This window comes from Papio anubis, chromosome 1 (assembly GCF_008728515.1).
Source record: "Papio anubis isolate 15944 chromosome 1, Panubis1.0, whole genome shotgun sequence".
In the NCBI taxonomy this organism is placed as follows: domain Eukaryota; kingdom Metazoa; phylum Chordata; class Mammalia; order Primates; family Cercopithecidae; genus Papio; species Papio anubis.
In genome coordinates this window covers 206,744,406-206,768,239 of record NC_044976.1, presented here as the reverse complement: position 1 = coordinate 206,768,239, position 23,834 = coordinate 206,744,406, and the positions used below count along the sequence as shown (strand labels likewise).

General features: G+C 36.5%; 1 protein-coding gene across 13 annotated transcripts in view; it reads right to left on the bottom strand.

The window, feature by feature from the left end:
- The window catches only part of RYR2 (ryanodine receptor 2), a 785,691-nt gene that overhangs the window by 498,281 nt on the left and 263,576 nt on the right, over positions 1–23,834 (bottom strand). For all 13 annotated transcript variants that reach the window (XM_021934115.2, XM_021934128.2, XM_021934136.2 and 10 more), the window contains exon 3: positions 942–1,046. In XM_021934115.2, the coding sequence (XP_021789807.1) occupies positions 942–1,046 (105 nt within the window). The remainder of the gene's footprint in view (positions 1–941; positions 1,047–23,834) is intronic.

Below are 23,834 nucleotides of genomic sequence, written 5' to 3'. Positions count from 1 at the left end.
TGGGTAACAGCCCAGATATCCGTCACAGCAAGTCTCATTGAAAATAAAATAACCAAATAGGCTTTGAAAGAAAAATACTTGCATTAGGAAACCACATAACAATTTCAGGGCCGGGCACGGTGGCTCACACCTGTAATCCCAGCACTTTGGGAGGCCGAGGTAGGTGGATCACGAGGTCAGGAGATCAAGACCATCCTGGCTAACACGGTGAAACCCTGTCTCTACTAAAAATACAAAAAATTAGCCGGGTGTGGTGGCGGGCGCCTGTAGTCCCAGCTACTCGGGAGGCTGAGGCAGGAGAATGGCATGAACCCAGGAGGCAGAGCTTGCAGTGAGCCAAGATTGCACCACTGCACTCCAGCCTGGGCAAGAGAGCAAGACTCCATCTCAGAAAAGAAAAAAAAAAAAAATCAATTTTCAGAGGAAAAGGATTAGCTGTTTTTAAAATTACAATAGACTAAAGCCATATCACCAAAATTTGGTTACTTAAAATATATAACAGTGCCATGAAATTTTACTTTCCATGAAAAAGCTCAGAACATAGTCACATAGTGAGAGACATTTGAAAATGAAATAAAGGTTAATGACAAATAGCCATGCATAAAGCGATGAGTTAAAATAATAACAATAACAGTTCTGAAAATGCAAGAAAACATAGAAATGCTCAAAGAAAGGTTGGTTTTAAACCACAGACATAAGCACGAGGTCTAGTGACACAGATCACATCAAGCTTGGATTTTTTTTTTTTTTTTTTTTTTTTTAGTTTTCAAGACACCACAAATATGCTGGATAAAGCAGAAAGTCAATCCTAAGGAAATTCCAACTGACAGGCATCGACTTATTTCAGCAAAAAGAAACTCTCTGACACCTGTGAAAGAAATTGTTCGTATAGTAGCTGAGCTCATTAAAATACTACAAGTCTACATAAATTGGGTACTTGCCCCTTCTGATTTCTCCACGGTGTTAGCCAGCATCTCCTGCAGGGCCCGGACAGAGAGGGACTGCTCCAGCACAAAGGTGCAGATGGAGAGGTCTGGGGGCACATTCTGCACAGAAAGAGGAAGAGCCGTCAGCAGTGTCATCTTCATCAAGCATCCAGACCCAGCTTACCTTAGGAGGCTCCAGTTTCTTTCATAGAAAGAGTATATGTCAACTTTCTACTGCAAGTTCCCCAGTCATCAAGAAACACTGTCATTACTCCTCACGTTTAATACATTTTAAAAACCACAGATAGCGGCCAGGCACGGTGGCTCACGCCTGTAATCCCAGCACTCTGGGAGGCCGAGGTGGGTGGATCACCTGACGTCAGGAGTTCGAGATCAGCCTGACCAACACGGTGAAACTCCATCTCTACTAAAAATACAAAAATTAGCTGGACGCAGTGGCACAAGCCTGTAATCCCAGCTACTCAGGAGGCTGAGGCTGGAGAACAGTTTGAACCCAGGAGGCAGAGGTTGCAGTGAGCCGAGATCACACCACTGCCCCCCAGACCTGGCGACAGAGCGAGACTCCGTCTCAAAAAACAACAACAACAACAACAACAACAAAACCACAGATAGCAACAGCTGCCATTTGCTGAGCAACAATAACAGCTCTGAAAATGTAAGGAGACACAGCTTACTCTGATATGCATCGCCCCGGGAGCTTTATCTATAACTCCTGCGGTCGTCTATAGTAAGGATTGTTACTATGTCTTGTGTGAACAGGATAAACAGAGAAGTTAGGTTCCTTTTCCAAAGTCACAGAGTTATAAAATTTTCATGCTAAGGATTAAAATCCAGATTTCTCTGATTCTTATGCATTCATTTCTAACTTACCATTCAGTCTGCTGATAAAAAAAAATCAAAGAACAGAAAAATAGCACTTTTCTCAAATTAATATTAAAGATAAGCAAATATAAAACTGAATTAGTATAAAATATTCACAGACACAGGTTTCTCCTTATCCACAAGACAGCGATTACTTTGTTTTATTCAACTTGGACGCTATATTTTGCCTCTAACTTGGTCCTGTTCTGTGTGTATGTATATTGCTTTATTTTTTCATCCTCCATTCGTTTTCTTTTCTCTTTCTCTTAAACTTCTATCTCAATCAATACAGCACAAATTCTCAAAATCTCAGCTCAGGAGGTGAAGGAACGAGGATAAGAATTGACTGGCTGTTCACAATTCAGGTGATGGGTGCACTAAAAGCCCAGACTTACCACTACACAATATATGCATGTAGGAGAGCTATACTTGTATTTCCCATATATTAATCTATATAAATTTTTTTTTGTTTTTGAGACGGAGTCTTACTATGTTGCCCAGGCTGGAGTGCAATAGCGCGATCTCGGCTCACTGCAACCTCCACCTCCTGGAGTCAAGCAATTCTTCTGCCTCAGTCTCCCAAGTAGCTGGGACTACAGGCACCCACCACCACGCCCAGCTAATTTTTGTATTTTTAGTAGAGACGGGGTTTCACCATGTTAGCCAGGATGATCTCCATCTCTTGACCTCATGATTCTCCCGCCTTGGCCTCCCAAGGTGCTGGGATTACAGGCATGAGTCACCGTGCCAGGACTTAATTTTTTTTAAATAGAAAAAAAAAGGCACATGGCTGTAGTCCCAACTATTCAGAGGACTGAGGCAAGAGGAATATGCTTGGGCCCAGGAGTTTGAGGCTGCCGAAAGCCATGGTCACACCACTGTACGCAAACTTGAGTGACAGAGCAAGACCCTGTTCTCAAAAAATAAAAATTAAATCGAAAAAAGGGAAGAAAATTCAGTTGGGGTGATTAAATTGTAAGTGCATTTCTTTCTTTTGGTTCACTTTATGGAAATGTTTTCCAATAAATAATAATAAATAATGAAAAAGAACTGATTGGTGGCTTAGAGAGAACTGTTTAAGTTATTAAACATGTATGCTTTTGCTTAGATAAGCGGGATCCAGTATGCAGTCCAACCAGGTACAAGCAAATGTTCAATGGAGGATCTTTATATCAGAAGAACATTACAAATATATTAAACATAACGTGTAAGCAAGTTATGCCTTCTTCATAAAAAGAACATTGGGAGGATCAATTTGACAAGCTGATGCAATGCATCAAAATTACAACTGACACTGTTTGAAATTTTTATTAAATGGAACCACTGCCACTGGAATGATTTTCCATCACAGCATAAAATGCTGCTTTATGGTTACAAGGAAAAATTAACTACTAGAGTTCTAAAATTAAAGTTAAAATTATTTTATGGATAAATGATGCCCACAATAAGGCCACAAAGCTTACTCAGACCCCACAAACCCCACTGGTTCCCAAGTTTTGTTCTGTTTTGTTGTTGTTGTTGTTGTTGTTGTTGTTGTTGTTTTAATACAATTTCCTTTTCTGGCTTCTGCCATCCTCCTATCATGGGCTCCTGTTTACCCAACCCAATCACTTTCCATTCCTGCTCAGACAATCTCAGCCAGCAAAGAGTCCTCTCAAATCTGGCACAGCTAACTGCTTTTACACTCTGCAGTTGGTCAGACAAGGGCTTTCTTTCTAAAATCCTCTTATAAAAGTTCAAAGGCTAGGAAAAGGACTCTCTTCTACTGTGGAATTTAGGAATACATGCTCTTAAATTTAATTTTTAAAGTTCTAACCGTACTAATTATAGTCTCTCCTCTTGAGATCAAGACAAATGCTAATGTAAAATAAAACTGTTAATGTAAGCATTTATTTCATTTACATCCATTTAAAATGTGAGGGTTTATACTCTGGCAATGCTGAAAGGGCACTATGTTATAAAATGGTGTGCTGGTGAACTGACTTGAAAAACAGTGCCTTGATTTGTCGCATTTGACCATTTCTGTGGTGTAAATACTCCAATCATTGCTGATTTCAAAGTATCAAAGTTTGCAAATTGGCTTACAAAAATCCAAAATATCTAACAATCAACTCTTGGCAGTTTGTAAGAGCTGTTTCCAGCATGCCATTAGACTGATTTCAGACCAATATTCATTAATTGCTTTAGAATCAGCATATCCTAATAGTTAAGAGCATGGATTCTATACACAGACCACCTAAGCAAAAATACTGGCTTCATTACCTACTAACTGTTAACTTTTATAATCTTTAGTTTCCTTCCCCCAAAAATATTGGATAATAATTATACCCTTCTCATAGGGTTGTTATGAACAAATGAAATAATATATGTAGAGAGCTTATCCCAGTGTCAAGAACATAAAAAGAACTTAAAGTAAGCGAGCTATCGTCATTAGTTTTGCATACTGTAATTCCTCTCCATTTCTGGAAATTACGAAGCACCGCTCATTTCTTAAAATCAGTTCTCACATGGATTCTACTCTGTACAAATAGTGTTTGAAAACACAAATCTATAATTATGCACCTGTTCATAACATCCAAAATGTTCCAGTATTGTCAAGAAAAGACACTTTCTGGTAACACTTAGAAGTTTATATTCTGGGTGCATTTAAATTGTTTCATGCCTCACTTAGATCAAAATGTTAAAGTAAGGATTGCTGTAATATCTCACGTTATTTTAAAGAACCTTGAAAACCACATGGGTTTCAAATGAATTAATCCTGTCAAATGAATTTTATTTTTCCACAGAGTAATGAGCCTGCTACAGCTATTTTTTCAGATAGTGGGAGTTAGCATAAATAAACACGCCAACAATCTTCAAAGGCAATTCTCTGTCTCTTACAAACGCCACCCATTTTGTTCTGAGTCATCTTCACCATGCTTTCTCTTTCTCTTTGTACCCAGCTCCCCCTACACACACAAATGTAATAGAAAAGCTGAGACAGTAAAAAATAAAAATAAAAAAATAAGTTTTACCTTTCAGGAAAACTTAAAACAATACACATCAGAGATTTATAGTGTTGTCTGTTTTGCTCTAAAGAAAAATGGTCTAGTTATTTTAGGTAACAGAATCATCAGCATAATTTGGTACCTTTTACAGTCAACAATTAAAAGTATTTCTTCATTTAGATGTCTATTTCTTCAAACAGCATTGAATTGTACAGTTATACCCATGGTAGCATGCCAGGTCTTTGTTCCCACTTCCCAAAAATAAAGCAGAATCACTGGAAAATAGTTTCATACATTCATCAAAGATCAGCTTTAAAAAATGGCCCCATGTAATCCCAGCACTTTGGGAGGCTGAGGCGGGCGGATCACAAGGTCAGGAGATCGAGACCACAGTGAAACCTCGTCTCTACTAAAAATACAAAAAATATTAGCCGGGCGCGGTGGCGGACACCTGCAGTCCCAGCTACTCAGGAGGCTGAGGCAGAATGGCGTGATCCCGGGAGGCGGAGCTTGCAGTGAGCCGAGATCGCGCCCCTGCACTCTAGCCTGGGCGACAGAGCGAGACTCCGTTTCAAAACAAACAAACAAACAAACAAAAAAATGGCCCCAAACCAAAATGACTCCTAATGCCAGGAATGCAAGATAAGGTAAAACATTTTACAAACATGTGGAGTAGAGGCTCCCATTTGCAAGCATTGGCAAATTATCATCTTTTCCTTAGTCTTAATTTGTTTTTGCTCAAGTCTTATTACTGAGAAAGTTAATTTTTAGAACTTCAACGTGAAAGAAATTTCCTTGCCCTTACTATGAGTGTGCTCCCAAATCATGAGAACTTTCATACAGGATGTTCTGCATTGTAAGTGCTTCGAAATAGCCAGATCACATCAGAAGACAAAATCAAAAACTGCAGTTGAGCATGGCTCTTACACATTACATATGACGTCTACCTGTAATGCAAAATCAAATCAGAGAAAGAGATTCAGTCTGTCTAAACGTCTGTGCCTGTCTATTCTACCCAGAATAGTGCCCAAAGCAAGCTGGCAGGAGGTTCGTAATACTTTTATATGGAGACAACACCAATTTTATCAGAATATATATACTTTGGGAAAGATAACAGCAGCAGGACTGTGTGCCTTTTCTTTTTTTTTTCTTTCTTTTTTTTTTTTTTTTTTAAATACAAACTGGTCACCATCCTCCCCTGCCTGGCAAACACTGTATAGTCTTAGAGGGGGAAAAAAAATCTCAAGAATAACCACAAAGCAGCATCTGGCTTTGCTGGCTCTGGAGAAGCTATGTAAACATCAATTAGGTTTCCAACCGAAGTATCCATCTATTATTTGGCTTCCAGAGATGTATCTGCCTAACTCACTTAAAAACCTATTGAAACATGTCATTACCTTAACTGAATAACAACCAATAATTGAGGACTATATAAGCCACATTAAGCCACCATCCTTCTTATGATTACTGTGTAAAAACTCCATACTAATAAACTATTCCATTTCACATCCTGATGCCTTTGCTTATATTTTTTTCTCCCTCAGCATGAAGGTCCTCACCTAGGAATACTATTTCATATTTTTAAACCACACATAAAAACATTTCCTTGTAGGGAAGTCAAACAACACTGAAAAACTGAAAACTGTCTTTCCAAATTTGATGATACTCACTTTCCCTTCCTTTAGCTTTATAGTGTGCATATTTCCAGTCCTTTTTCTTTTTACCTATTTATTTTTTGTTTTGTTTTTGTTGCCCAGGCTAGAGTGCAGTGGCCTGATCTCGTCTCACTGAAGCTCCACCTCCCGGGTTCACGCCATTCTCCTGCCTCAGCCTCCCGAGTAGCTGGAACTGCAGGTGCCTGCCACCACACCTGGCTGTATTTTTAGTAGAAACGGGGTTTCATTGTATTATCCAGGATGGTCTCGCTCTCCTGACCTCGTGATCCACCTGCCTCAGTCTCCGAAAATGCTGGGATTACAGGCATGAGCCACCGTGCATGGCCTATTTCCAGTCCTTTTTCTATGCCTTTACATGTATACATATGCAATGTATTCATAGCAGTAGAAGCATTCATAGCATATAGAAATATATAGATTAGCTTTTTCCATTAATGGGTTCACTCTATATAAATTACCATTTTTAAATTTACTGATATATCCTGGAGATCACTGTCTGCCAGTAAAGATGTATCTACTTCATCAGCATGACTGCTACAGAATCTAGATACACCATACTCCTGCTGAAGATTAATCCACGTGTTCTGCCATGCAACACTGTGATTCAGCTTGGATCCCACTCCACCTCATGACCACCACCACCACCACCACCTGCAGCCCTAATACAATGACTTACACAAAGAAAATGTTTGATGTTTGATGAACTAACCTCAAATTATGATTTCGTCTATTTCTGGAAAATTAAACGGATGCACATACACTATAGAGATATAGGCCATTAGAGCCCTAATGACAAATCTGCTTTTGGTTTGGCTGTTGTGTTAACCCTAGGTTTCCAGCACAAAAGCAAACAAGTTAATTACGCTTTTCACACTGCCTTTCAATTGGGCTCCAAGTGACCTTTGGCATGACACAGGTATCTCAAAATGTATCTTGCGAATTAATGATGTAGTAAATGTTGACAGTTTGACAGCACAGAAAAGGGTAAATCCCTGCACCAGGAACGTGGAATTCAGATCTGATGGGTAACTAGCCAAGATACCTCAGGGGAGTCGGGCTGAGCTTCCCTACCTATGAAGTGGAAAAATACTTATCCTACTTCAAAGAGATCAAAGAAAGAAGAAAATCAATGCATGATAACATGAACAATGCCAATAAGTTATAATTTTATCTGCCTAAATTAAGAAAACCCTAAATCAGATTGAGAGCTCAGAATCAGAGAGATATAAATTAAGAGAAAAGCTGTTCTTCCACCAAGAGATGTGAAAACAGTCCACTTTAAAACAGAGCAGATGGTCTGAAGTTGAGGCAGGTTTGTTTTTGCTTAGGCGCCCATCTGCTGCGTGGCCTTCAGGAAGGCACTGTAACTGCTGAGGGTCGACTTCTCCCCAAATGATGGAGATATCAAACTCTATCTCCTCCAAAAGATAAAGTGGTGGTGGTTGTTTTAATTTACCAACTAGAGACATGAACCAGGCAAAATGTCACTTACCAGATGGGGAATAATATCCTTCAAAATGTTTATATATTTTCCAGTGCAAAAAACAAAAAAACAAAAAACAAAAAAAACCATGGTGTTGTATCCCATTGACTTGTAGGAAATACTGCAGAAAGGAAGTACCAGGCAAGATCAAAAAAAAAAATCTTAGTTCACTTTTTCTTCTTGACATTGCTTCAAAACCCCAATCATACCATTACACCATATTCCCAGTTTGGAAATATTATTTCCAGAGCTTTACACTTTGGGCTGTTCATAGTTCTGGGTAGTTTTTCTTATCATGTTCTTTTTCCCTTCATCCCACTTTGCACCAGAGGTTAACATTATTGCCTCCAAGAAGGAAAGATTTTTCCTGTGTCAACTCATTCTTTCAGGTCAGCTTTCTGAAAGACAAGGCTAAATGCCATCCTAACCAATGAAGCTAATGTCTCTGGGTTTCCCCCGGTCTTAAATCCTTTGAATCTTCAGAAACACTCAAGTCATTCCCTTGGAATTCTTGACAACAGAAAGGTCCAGGTGGGAGAGGATATAATAGCAGGTTTAAATGAGTGGTAATTAGCAGTACATTGCTGCTACAAAGAGCCACAGCTGTGCCAACTTAGCAGTTAATTATGAAAATCTCTAGTGAATTGGTGGCGTCCCATATGGTTTGCTCAGTGTTCATTTTGCTCCTTGACATGCATCTTTCATAATACAACATCCTTTAAGTACACAGGCCAATTCATCTGATTTTTACAATTATTTTAAAATTCAAATGACTCCGATGGGTCAGTACAAAACTAGAAGGTACACTCATTTGATGAACCATGGCATAATACCTCTCTACTTCTAACGCTGGCTCAGGTCAAATCAGTTCACACGTATCTTGAGAGGGAGCCATTGTTGATGAGAATACAATTACATGGAACTTTGCAAGCAAAACACTCAAAGACAAAGCAGAAAAGAGACTTCTACTGCTACGATTTGAGCCTCAAGACACTACGTCTAAGTATCTTGAAAGTCATATATGCAACCTAATGGTTCATCTGATGTAGGCTCCTGCCTCTCAACATTGCTAATTCAAACTCATTTCAGGCAGACTGGTTTCTATCTTTTCATTCACGATTAAGAAAAAAATCACAGTCTCAATAAAAGCTCCACATACCAACTCTCTGGAAAACAAGTATCCCGAACAAGTATATCAGAATTATGTTTTGAAAAGTGGAGCTCTGGGTTGAGAAATCTACTATTTGAACAGTTATGGAGTCTTACTACTAAATTCAGAGAGTTTAGAGATGTTCGAATAAATGTATGAATGAATGGACAAATATCACACCACAGAACAAATAAATAAATGGAAATATTTGAACCACTGTTGCAGTTCCTCTAGTCACAAATTACTTTGGAGCAAATTTTCATTCTTTACAAAAAAGAGGTTTTCTTAAAAAATTAACACTACATACACACACGTGTGTGTATGTTTATTACATATGTAGGATGTATCTCATCCTACATGTTAGCATATTCATGATCACAAGGATCAGCAATAACTAAGACAAAAATAATGTATGGCCTAAGTATTTGCTAGTCACAAATACTTGTTATTTGCAGTAATATCTCAGCTTTGCCTGCAGGATCTCAGTGGACCACAGATTGAACACACTTGATAGAGCCTTCAGTGAAAATTTCTGATGAGCGACAGTGTTGTCTCTAGGGAGTTCTGTGCCAGGGATATTTTGTAGAATCCATTCATAGGTTTCTTGCCTGAAATAGTATCTGGGACAAAAAATATCTTTTCCAGTAACCAGGTCAACTTAATTGTCTGCAATATGACCTTTGCCACAACAGTCATAGTCCCTTGTCTCATACCCTCCTTGAGGAAGGAAAAATAATTCACACTAACATATAGAAGAGGGCAACCAACAGATTCTGACTTACCGAGAGTTTCACAAAAAGTCAAAAGGAGAAGAGAAAAGTGAAGACAGAAAGTATGGCTTCCACAATTAAAGTTGTGTAGGTGATAAGATGATGTCTTCGAATTCAATTAATTATGTCATATAGTGCAGGTTCATTCAGGCATAACCATACAAATACCAACCATCTCACTGTTTGCAGGTGTCTCATTCTGTGAAAATGAGCTGGATTAATTTCATCTAAATTAATTTGAAATGGCAAGAGCTCTAAATTAATTACTCAGTATCAGTTTGAACAAATCAAGCTGAAATTAACTCAGTAACATTGAAACTGTCCTTATAAAATTAATAAAATTAAATTGCTAGGTTTTCAATAAAAGCATACACTTTGAGTATAAGAATAGGTAAGCATTAACCAGCCTGCCCTATAGCCCACTTCCTTAAAGGTACTTACTGCTTAAATATCATGTAGCCCCTGTCATAAGGTCCTTATTTCTGTAGATAACATCCTTAACATTAAGAAACCTCATGCTTCCCATGTTGAGATATTTTCCAGATCCTGTATTCCACTGACACCAGCCAGTCTGAAGACCCCCTCTAAAGAACTTCCTCCATGTAAGAATACAGTTTATGACTTCATCCCCAATGCCCTAACTAATCAGCAGCCCTCAGCTCCTCAGCCCTCTACCTACCAAAATTCCCTTAAAAATCCTAGTCCAATATCCCTCTGGGAAGAGGATTTGAGGTTCTCTCCCTCCTTCTCTGCTGCAACACCCACTGTTTCTGTGTACTGGTCTGTTATCACTCAGTGACATCGAACCTGGTGATCGTCTACCAACATCGTTGGCTCACTTTCCTAAGCTGTGTTTAAAACACATAAATGCTAGTCATATAAGTATATCGGAATCATGTTCTGGGAAGTTGGGCTCCAAGTTAAGAAATTTATTATTTAAAAAATAATGAAGTATAATAAAAACTAGAAACTCCAAGCAGATTCAGACCGAGACATTCAACACCCTGGAATTCTTGCCAGGAATTATACTAGCATGAAATTTCCATGCAGTTTCAAGAATATTAAAAAAAGTAGAGACAATTATACAAGTAATAATAGCTGTATCCCTTTTTAAGGGTTCTCTTTGTGCTAGGTCCTAATTCTCATCATGAAATAAGTATTATTATCACCACTTTAGAAATGAGTAACCAGTGAATCAGAAAACTGAGTGACATGCCCTAAGCCAGAAACTATTAAAAGACCTATCTGCTTAGCCTACAACTCAAATCATACTGTCTTCCTCAAGGTCATATCAGCCTGCCTCCCAGTTGTTTTCTTTTATTGCCCTGTCCATTTGTGGTAAAATTTGTGGTTGATTAAAAAAAAAACAAACTAACTAAATGCTACAGTGAGCCTGCTCAAAACAAGCACACACACACACACACACACACACACACACACACACAAGAATGGAGTCATGAATACCCCACACTCCATGACTTTGGCCTAAGGGCCATTTCAGAAGCTGGTAGCCTCACATGAGCTCCTCTGGGAATGTACTAGCAGAAGCAAAAGTGCTGGAAGGCAATAATACCGTGATCCTTTCTGGATGGATGTGTTGTAGATATATTTGGATACAGAGGGCTTTCCTTTGCTGACTGCAGGTGAGTCACCACTTCCATAGGAGATACGATATTTTCTGGTTGAAGAATCTTAACGATAGAGTTATATATGGTGTAATTAAAACAACTAGGTCAGGGTATATACCTTAGGATATGAGGCCCAGGAAGGCTATATGGAATTGAAACTAGAGCTGTATTTGTGAGATGTGACTCTGACTTAACAGCAGGTGATCTAGAGATACTTCAGAGTCCTACTAATCCTTATAGACAATAAACCTATAGCTGAAGCTAATGGAACACAAAAAATACAGTAGCCAAAAATCCATCTCACTTAACACATAATTTGGCTCTGAATGAGTTTATAGGTAATACAAACAAATCAAATAATATTTTTGAAAGATAACTCTAGAAGCTGAGTACCTGATAAGATACAGCCATAACATAAAACTTTTTTATGTTGAAGGATCAATTCAGGATAGATAAAAATATTTATAAGCTGCATTTTTAAAATAAATTATATGCACCTCCCCCCATGACCAAGTGAGAAGGTTGGCAAATCTTCTCCTTAAAAAGCCAGCTGGATAAAATTGACAAAAATAACACTTTCAGAGCTGTGGAAATTAACCAAAGGCATACAAAAATATAAGAAACTTTTATGCTTAAAAACTGCCACAATTTGGGTAAGAACAGTAAATCTGTGGTGTTCTTTCCTGGGGCTACTCCCATCTCCCCACGGCTCGGCTAATGTGGAGGTTCTACCATGTCATGGCATGGGCTAGCTGTTAAGACCAGTAACTGTGCCACCTTGTCAAAGGGAACTCACTTGATTTGGAGCACATGCCATTCACACTGCACCATCTATGAAAGTGACACACCTCAGGGAGGTCCAACAGATCTGCTAGCACACACCTGGTGATTCTCTACCAACTCTAACTCAGTATATTTTTGACTGAAGTTGCACATGCACAAGAAAGACACCTAGGAACCAGTAGGAAGTAAATCTTGGTAGACTTGAAAATGACCTGAACTTCTTATACATTTCCCTATCCACGCACAAGTCGGCCGGTAGAGGACTAAAAACTTACTCCTCAAAGTGTCTGAGCACAATCTCTGTACCATGTTTGCCTAAACTCTAAGCTATGAAGGAACAAGGAAGTCCCTAGAAACCTAGTCTTAAAATAAAAACAAGAATAATTTTTTTAAACATTAAGCAATGACATTATTGGTCACACAGACATGTCACAGACTCAGCTCAGACAATTTACTAAACAAAGAAAACACAAACAAAACCCAGCAACAACCACCTTCAGTAAAGACATAAAAGAATTCATGGTTGTTATGTTATCTAAAATGTCCAGTTTTAACAAAAAATTATGATACCAACAATAAAAACCCAGAAAAGTGTAACCCATCCTGTGGGGAAAACATAGTCTTGAGAAACTCTCTGAGTGTCTTGACAATGGCATTTAGCAGGCAAAGGCTTCAGGGCACCTATTATAATATGTTTAAAGAACTAAAGGAAAGCATGCTTAAAAAATTAAAGTATGGAAACAATGAATCAACAAATAGAAATTATCAAAAAGGATGTAAAAATTACAGAAACAAACCAAATGGAAATTCTGTATTTGAACACAATAGTAAATATACAAAAGAGGTTCAATTGCAGATTGAAGAAGAATCAGTGATAGATTATCAGAAATTATTCAATCTGAAGTACAAAGAAAAAAAATCATTGACAAAAAAATGCACAGAGCCTCAGAAACCAATGGGATGATGACAAGTACATCAATACACGTGTAATGGGAGTCTCAGAAGACTAGGAGAGAAAGAAGTGGTCAGAAAAATGCATTTAAAGAAATAATGAATGGCCCCAAACTTCCAAATTTGATGAAAAATATTAGTTTACGTATCTAAGTAGCACAACAAACCTTAAGTAGGATAAATACAAAGAGATCCGCACCCAGACACACTGCAGTCAAATTGTTTGCATGACAGTCAAAGACAAAAATAGAAGCATTTAAAGCAGGAAGAGAAAAACAATACACATCACATCAAATGGATATATGATTAATGGCTGACTTTTCATCTGACAAAAAAGAAGACAGAAGGCAGGGAGATGACCAAGAACCAAAAGAAAAAAAATCTTTCAATCAAGAATCTCATATTCCATCTTTCAAAAGACAAAGGCAAAATAGACATTTTCAGAAAAACAAAGACTGAGAATTTGTTCCTAGCACAGTTAAATACAAAAGGAAGTACTGACGGAGCTTCCTTCAATTCCAAAGAAATAAATCAAAAATGTCAGAAATTGAAAATGTGTGGATTAACATAAAAGACTCTATAAATTTAATTTAACATCTTTAAAAGATATAACAATGTATAAAGAAATAGTTATAATAGTATCTTATTGGGTTTGGAACATATATGATGTATGCGTGTATATGTCACAAGGAGTACCAAGGAAGGGAAAGGGAAAGAAGCTATGTTGGAGCAGGTTTTCGATCTCTTACTGGAATTAAATTAGTATTATTCTGAAGTAGACTGTGAAGTTGTTTTGTTAAGATAAATTAAAATTACGCATATTGCAATCCCCGAGTACAGAAGAATTAAGAGCGTAACTCAAAAAATACATAGTAAAAAAAATCAACAGAGGTTTCAAAATGGCATTCTATTTTGCACAAAAGAAAGCAATAATGGAGGAATAGAGGTTCAAAAAATACAGCAAGCATATGAAAAAACAACATGGCAAATGCAAATCCAATTGTATCAATATCACACAAAATATGTATGTTCTAAACACTATCAAAATGTAGAGGTTGTCAGGATAAAAAATACGATCTAACTGTATGCTCTCTATAATAGACACATCATAGATTAAAAACCACAAATAGGTGGAATGTTAAAGAACACAAAAAAAATACATATCATGAAAACATTAATCATGAGAGGTGAAATAGCTACATCCAGTCACACAAAACAGATTTTTAGACAAGAACTGTTATTATTGAAAGTGAAATTAGGTCAAAAAAGAAAGGAAGGAAGAGAAGGAGAGAGAGAGAAAAAAAAAATGAAAGGCATCCAGATTGGAAAAGAAGTTAAACTGTATTTGCAAATGTCATGATTGCATACATTGGAAATACCAAGAAACCCACAAAAAAACTACTGGCCCTAATAAATGAGTGTAGTAGGGATGCAAGATATAGATCAATACATAAAAATCAACTATTCTATATACTAATAAAAACATCTTAAACATGGAATTAGAAAAACAACAACACTCATAATAGCATCAGTAAGAAAATACATTATGTCTTCTTTAAATAATCAAGACATTAAATATCTGCAACTACGTTTAAACTTTTGTATCCTTTCCCCATCAGGATGGTTAAAGTCTTTGGCTAAAACTCAGAAGAATTATATAACTAATTTTGACCATGTTGATATGCCTTTGAACAGATCTTACCATTAAGTGAACACACTTCTGAGGTAGAGTAATTTGGTTTTGCTTTGACTAGCTAGTCAAACAATGCAAAACATTCTTTGCTTTTTGCAAACACTGTATGTAGTGTTTCTTTGAACTGGAAGTTTTGCATTTTAAATGAGATGGACAACACTGATTTCAGCTCAGGAAATAAATAAATACTCCTCGGTCCACTTCTATTTACTATGAAGCACAATCATGAGCCTTTTGTGGGGTGGGGAGGCAAGGTTCTTTCCAATAGTCAAGGAAATGATTTAAATTTACAAAATGCCTACCAGTCCTTCTGTGGCCCACACCGAACCCCCCTTACTCTAAGTTGGGGCTGCAGTTTCTCTCTGGCACAGTGAATTGGTTCGTGGTTGTTGGCCATCCAGGAAGTCCACACAGACTATACACCAGGTCCATAAAAAATAGGAACAAGATGATCAGACCTCTGTCTCTTATAATAATAGTCCCAGGAAAGAAGCAAGTCAAATGAACAGCTTTAAAAGATAAAATAGAGCTAAGATGAACCTAAACCAGGGAAAAAATGAAATGTGATGCAGAGTATTCATGGGAAGGGAAAAATGGATTTGAAAACGAACTGGGCACTGAGGGCAAAGGAGGAACTGGAGATTGATCCACAGTTTTAAACCTGAAATACTGCACAGATGGTGCTGCCGTGAGCTGACGTAAGGAACACAGGAGGAGAAGCAAATCTGAGCAGGAAGATAATACATCTGTTGAGAACACACCACAGTATGTAGGTCAAATAGGGTGCGGAAGTCAGAGCCTTTGGATCTGAAACTAAGATATCACCAGAGATATTTAAGGAAACAATTTTAGTAGAAGGGGAAGAATCTATTTCAAAAGTGCTATAAAGGTTTGAGTTTTCCGTATCACAACAATAACAGATGTAGAATGACAATTTAAGAAATTATTGCAAATGGAAGTATAAAAGTATCTGAAAGGCAAGAAATGCTATAAGGTGTCATTAATATACTCACATATATTTTTAATTAAAGCATCAATGTCCTAAAGAAGAAGCTGTAATACCCATATCTGTTACTGGAAATCAAGCAAAAATTCTTTAAACTCTGACATAAAAGGGAATTTTAAATTCAGTTTCTCAATGTAATTTCTAAAATTACTTGTTTTTATTTTACTTGGTAACATTCCTAATCTTCACATCTGATTGTCTTCTCTAATTTCCTAGATGTCATCTCTTTAACCCTAGCCCCTGCCCCCATCTCTTCGCCTCCAGTCCCTTCTACTTATTACCACCAAATTAGATGTCCCTCAATATCACTTGAGACCTGTCAGAGATTTACTAGGAAAAAAATCCCACTGTTTAAAAATTTAAGTCCAAACTCCCTATCTGGTATCTTAAATTTTTGATATAAAGTTTGGACATAATGGTTACTATTAAGCTACATTAGATAACTCTGCTTGTCACAAACACATTTGCGTTTCTCCCATTTGTCCTTTGTCCAATTTCTACCATCCCTCAGCTCCAAGCTCAGATACTGTCTCATCCATGAAACATTTCTTGATGACTCAAACTGCCTTGTATTACACATATTTATGCACAACAGATTTTCCACCCGACTTTATAAGCTACTGGGGCTTTGTTATCTTCCACAGGGCCTACTCACTATGCATTTTGTTAAATATTCTTCATTGTTGCATGTGTTTCCTGTTCAAAGTATATCACAGAAAAACCTAATTTTTGTGATATGACAGCACTTACCATCTCATTGCAAATGGGCCACCAAAAAATATTTGTAAATAAGCCCTAAGAAATGCTTTTAAATTGAATTATTTAAAAACATTAACATATATTTAAATAATGTAGATATGATTTTTCAAGAGTACCTTGTTAAAATAGTGTAAAAACTTGACGATGGTCTAAAAATTTTGGTTTATGCTGGTTTTGAAAAAAAATCATAGTATCTTCAGACTCAAACATTAAAATGTTAAAACTATCTGCACAGAATTTATCTGCATTATTTCAGAGTGCAGCCTTGTAGGAAATATACACCCAATTCGTTCACATATAGGTAGAAGCTTGGAGTTGAGGGATGGTTAGAAATTGGACAAAGGACAAAGAGGAGGAAGAAAACATATACGTACTCATCTTTTTCATTCACATGTAGGTTACTAACCTGAAAGATCCATTGGATCTTTGCAGGAGTCAAATTCTTGGGTGAAAATATTACATACTTCTAAATTTTTTTTGGCAAATACCATAATAGAAACTAATGGTTTCTGTTAGTTTTGATCCTCATAAAGAGATTTAATATTAATAGTATAATCCATCATTAAAATAACCATCTTTCTCTTTTCTCCGACCTAATCCCAGTTTACGTTAATTTCACTGGGCCACACTTTAAGTTTATGGCCATAGTGGTTAAAGAATGAATCTAGTAAATGCCTGGTGCCTGCTGAAGTGCATTTTTGTTAAACCAATCTCATTTCCCGAAGCAACCAAATTAAATATCTTTATGATAGAGCACCAGGACACAAAGACAAGTGAGGAGCAAGCAATATAATAGATCATGGACTTCAGGAAAGCCTTCATCTCTCTTCAAAAGAACATTCTCATCTTTAAGCATTTAACTGCTCAGCCTTCTTCAGTTTATGATACACCTGCAACACCTTAAACAGCTCATGCTGAATTGATACATGCTCAGTAAAATGAACCATTTATTTGTCATAGCATACGCAAATTCAGATTAGCAACCTGAGTACCTAGAAGGCTAGTACCACTTGTTAACTCATGTTATTTTAAACCTTTAGCTATAAACATATTTTAAAAGACAGCTCCTTCTTAAGTTTTATTTTCAAGCCTGCCTAATTGAGATGTGTAAAAATATTTTTGCCTTTGAAATTTATGTTGAAACACAAAACTTTTTTTGCTGAATAGTACCGTTTCTAAATTTGACTCTGCCATTAAGTTATTCATGTAATCTTTCAAAAAAAAAAAACCTGAAAATGTTATTGGAAGTTGAATACTAGGATCTGGTCCAGAAACTCATGGAAATCAGCAAAATGACAGACAGCCAGAGAGTGAGTGAGTGAGTAAATAAATAAGTCAATAAATAAGAAACAGGATGCTATAAAACATCTAAGGTTAATTTTAGTAACCTCTGGAAAAAGCATTTTCATCAAGTTAGAAACCAGAGTAGAGTTAAAGGTCTCCAAATTTCTTTTCCTACATACCTAGTATTATTTTCCTAACATTGCTGTAACAAGTTACCATAAATAGTGGCTTAAAAACAACATAAATTTTTTCTCTAACAGTTCTAGACATTAGAAGTCTGAAATCAGTGTAATTAGGCTAAAGTAAAAATATGAGCAAGGTTGATTCTTTCTGGAAGCTCTCCAGGGAGAATCTGTTTCCTTCCTGTTTTCAGTTTCTAATGGCCTCCTACATTCCTTGGCTTGTGGCCCCTTCATCCATCTTTAAAGTGCATCACTCCAGCTTCTACTTCAGCCATTATATCCCCTTCTCCTCTTCTGCAGTCAAATCTCACTCTGCTTCCCCCTTATAAGGACACTTGTGATTACATTTAGAGCTCGCCCAGATAATCCAGGAAAATCTCTCCAAAATCCTTAACTTAATCACCAAGACCCTTTCATCATATAATGCAACATTCATAGGTTCCCTGAATTAGAAACTGGGTATCTTTGAGAACAATTCAGCCTACAACATACTCCATAAGCAAATATTTGAACACACATTTGCAAAAAGGAGCATATTAATAAATTACTTTAACCATATCTGTACTTCAATACTTATATATCTTGTTTAAAAATTAAAAATAAGATAATTTTGTTTATAAATTTTGTTTCATATTTTAATAGAACAGATATTTTGCTTGAGTTATGAATGCTATGCAACTGAATATGCTTCATATCTTATATTAAATATCTTGTATTAAAATTTTGTGATTCAATAACATAAAGGGCTGGTTTCAAGTTCAGTCTATCTTAGTGTTTTAATGGTCTTCAAGGCCAAAAAAGAAAGATTACAAAAATGTATAGACAAAAATGAAAAATGATTCTTATTTTTCATTTTAATCCACCAATTATAAGATATTGCTGCAATTCAGGTAGTAAATTCCAATTTTCCATATTGTCACTAAGTTCTTACAAACTAACCACACAACCTTTCACTTTCATATTTCTAATAAATAATTCAAATCTCACCTAAGCTCTTTATTTGATTAGGAAATTCTGCTTTCAAGTTTATAGGCTCCCTATGTCACAGGTTTTATACATGATGTGTTTACATCATTTTCAGTGACATATTTGTATAATGAGAAAACATATCCAAAAATCCATTTCAAAATATTCTCTCCAAGGTAAGGTTACCAGAAAGCAGGTAGTTTTTCTTTGTTAAAAATGTCACCTTCACCTGGAAATATCTCCAAGGGAGAATGCTATAAAAAGCTACAGATTATTACTGCAAGTGTGGAACACTTAACTTTTTGTAAAATTCATCATTTTAAGTACTTGGCCACAAGATTACAAGAAGACAGTCCATAGTAAAGTCATGCACATCTCATTATAAAATACTATTCAGATTTTATATTCTGGTTCTAACACCTCTGCTGCAACAGCTTGCCTATGAAATAATGAATTACATGGAAGGAGCTAGCTTTGTGAACTGACCTGGGGATTACTTTATTTCCAGTCAAGCAGCCAGCTCTATTAGTGGTTATATTTACCTGTTTCTCTTTATGAACACCCTTCATGACCACCTCCCCCAAATCCTTGCTTTTACCAAAGAACTTGCTCACTCCTAACAATCTATCGTCTCTATAATGTTTCCTTTGGAGCCCCATAAAAAAGTTCTTCAAGATTTTCATTCTTGAAACAGAATCAATGCAATTCTATAGTCAATCTCCCAGTACTGAGTAATTTTCCTAATACTTCTTTCACATATTCAGCAATGTTGTCCACATGTTTTTTAAGAATATTTACTGACATAGAACTGCAATATAGCATGTGATAATATGGTTTCCCAGTATTATTTCAGCCACTTCTATGATAAGAATAAGTGTTTTCCCAAATGACTATGACTTTTTATCTTCCACTATTAAGGAAGACACAAAAGACAGTGCTAAAGATTTTTTCAGTCCCAATAATGATGGTTGACGCCTATAATCCCAACACTTTGGGAAGCAGAGGCAGGTGGGTTACTTGAGCCCAGGAGTTCGAGACTAGACTGGACAACATGGTGAAACCCCGTATCTACTTAAAAAAAAAAAAAAAAAAAAAAAGTTTAGCTGAGTGTAGTGGCACACACCTATAGTCCCAGCTCAGGAGGCTGAAGTGGAAGGATCACTGGAGTCCAGGAGGCAGAGGTTGCCCTGAGCCAAGATCTTGCCACCACACTCCAGCCTGGGTCACAAAGTGAGATCCAGTATCAAAAAAACAAAAACAAAAAAAGGATTTTTTTCAGGGACATTGCATGTCATAACATACTCAAACTTCATGTTCTAAATGTTTAGGTTTTAAATGTCTCACTGTAAAGACTTCACACTCTCATCAGTTTATATTTAAAGGCACAATAGACCCCATAAGATTTGTAATTAACAATAACGTAAATTCATATATACCTTCCTGATAGACTTGAATGTTTTTGATCTCGTAGTGTAGCTGGCAAAGTATTTGTGTTAGAAAACAGGGAAATATCAGCTTTTATGTTTATTTTTTCCCCATTTATGATTACACAACCAGTATAATTTTCAACTTGTATATCTGCAGAAACTCTTAAAGTCAACTATTTTTGAGTGAATTCAGATAGACCCAGAATATTTAATAATATAATCAATAATGATAATGCTGACACTCAACTAGTGGCTACTCTGCCTGTTATTGTTTTAAACACTCGCCATCTAGCAACTCCAATTCATCGGGAAGTTTATATAGGAGAGATGCCTACTAAATTGATATTTTGTCACAATGTGCTCAAATCAAGGAAACCTTAACTGTGAAACTCCTACTAACAAAATATTTTGTGTAACTTAGACAACAAATTATGATGTGTAACCAATTGTCATTCAGACCAACCGAGGGAAAGAGTTAAACTGCATAGTAAATATTGATGAAATTTTCTTTCTTACCTATTTTGGATAAAGATAATATATAAAGACTTAAGGTTTACATTATTGTAAACCAAAAAGTATCTGAGACAGGTCTCAATCCATTTAGAAGTTTATTTTGCCAAGGTTAAAGACACACCCAGAAGAAAATGACACAGAATCACAGAAACAGTCTGTGGTGTGTGCCTTTCTCCAAAGTTGAATTTGAGGGCTTCAGTATTTAAAGGGGTAAAGTGGGCTGGAGGGGAAAGAGGGAGGGTATGATAATCCATAAGTTGCAAAAGAAAAGGATCGAGTAGAATAATAGTCAATTACGTGTTTATGGGTAAATCAGCACTTTACATAAGACAGGTGAGCATAATGTAGCTACCTGTGGAGATATTTAAACTTTATCTGTAGCTATCTGCTTAGGAACAAAAGAAAAGGCAGCTTCTTGCATGACTCAGCTTGTAGTTTAACTTTTTCCTTTTGGAAGAGTGAAATGGGGGCCCAAGTTTTTATTTTCCTTTCACATTATCTTCCCACACCCCACTGAATTGCTTTGTATCTACAAAAGTAGTAGATACTACTAGTATAATATCTACAGTAGTCATCCATTCTCCTAAATAGCACAATAGAATAATGATATTGTTACAGAAAAGGGGTTCCAATCCAGACCCCAAGGGAGGATTCTTGGATCTGGTGGAAGAAATAATTCAAGGTCAGTCCGCAGTGCAAAGCAAAAGCAAGTTTATTGAGAACGTACAGTGGTGAAAGGGCAGCTACTCCACAGACAAAGTAGGACATACCCTAGGTACAATGCTTGTATATATGGGGAGATGTGTTCTGTTCCAAGGGTTTATGATAAAGGATTAATTTTCTTAATTACTATAGTTTGCAAGAATCGATATTATCTTTAAAGCAAAATTAGGAATGCCATTGTTCTCCAGATATCAGGACACTCCCAAGTCTGAGTCTGTTTAGTAAACATTATTAATCTGTTCCCTTAACCATAATAAACATCTAGAGAGTAGGAATGCCTGACTTTCTGAGAATGCAGCGCAGCAAGTCCCGGCCTCATTTTCCTAGCCCTCACTCAAGATGGAGTCGTGGCAAGTCCCGGCCACATTTTCCTAGCCCTCACTCAAGATGGAGTCACAGCAAGTCCCCTCATTTTCCCAGCCTTCACTCAAAATGGAGTCGCTCTGACTGGAATGCCTCTGACAATATTAGGCAAACTTTATTGCACAATGTTGTTATTGTGTACTGTAAAAAAATATTAAGTACAGCAAACTGAAGGTTCATACTTCGAAAGGCATCTATTAGTAGCCCAAATTAACTTACAGATATTTAAAGTCACAATAAACTGGGTTTAGGCCTGGGAGCAAGAATTTTCAGGATCTACATAAACATCATAAGGAATGGAACAGGCTGTAAGGGTCAAAGCACTGAATATTTCAGGAGCCCTCAAGTTTCACAGAATGATAACAAATATGAAAAACAAAAACCAAACTCAAGTTAGCTTGATAAATAAATGACAAATTTCAAAAAGCAAATAAGCCAATGAATATATGTAGAAGCTAAAATCATACTGAACATATTATGAAAGCAATTACAGAATTATTGTAAAATAATGTACAATAATGTGACTATCTCATCATTATACTATAAAAATCTAGACTAGCATTCCTTGTTCCTTTTCAGTTTAAGAACATCTGTGAATTCACTACTGAGCAAAGTGCTTAGTTCAAGCTAAGCACTCTTTGTCAAGCTGTAGTTAGAACTGGATTGGAATCCTGGTTCTGCTACTCAGCAGCTATGTGATCTGGAGTAAATCACCTGAACTCTCTGAAGTTTAGATTCTTCCTCATGATGTAAAGAGTAAGTGAAAAAAATGTATGTGTAATGCCTTAGCAGAGTCTCTGATACACCATGTGCATGTAAAAAGTGGTAATGACATTATTATCCTAGAGCTTTTAGGTAGAAAAGAAAATACTAGCTGAAATACAGCCCACAAAATGGGATCTTACGATAGAGGACATATAATAGAGAAAATAAGCTAACTATGACTCATCGAGGTATTACAATTTTCTTAGGAACAAGTTACTGAAAGTATTATAGAATGAATGTGTATCCATAAGAGTTAAAATCAACTTTCTACTCATTAAATTGCATATTTATATTATAATGAATCATCATATTAAGGAAGAAGGGATACAGTAAAAATGATGAACTGAAACTCAGAAGGCCCAAATAAGGCTTGATTCTAACATTAAAAGGACTAATTCTTGTTAGGTTACCTAACCTTTCATGCCCCAAATTCTTCAAGATGAAACCAGCTGGAGACGTAAAATTGTTTCTAAAGTTCCTTCTAGCTCTTTTTAGCTACATCCTTAGCAAATCTACTTCTGTGGTTTTTTAATGCCACAAAGACAATTTAAATCATGAAAACTAAAATCCACACGAAAAAAGTCAAAGCATTAGGAGAAAGATGTTTATCACACAAAAGAGAAGGTCAAATAATTATTTAAATGTCTACAATATAAAGTGCAGCCTAAAGAACAATGTTGACTGGTTATTTTCCATTCTCATTCATATCCAAAGAAATAATTTAAATATCCTCAAAATTTTTGGATGTGCGTAAGTGAAACTTGCTATCATAAATAGATTAAATGATAGAATAGTCCATAGGCTCTGCATACACAAGTATATTAAAATAGTGCCAGATTACTATCTGTCATTGATTGCTAAGTCATTGACCAATCCAAGGATAAAAATACATGAACTCATGTAATTTGATGTTTAAC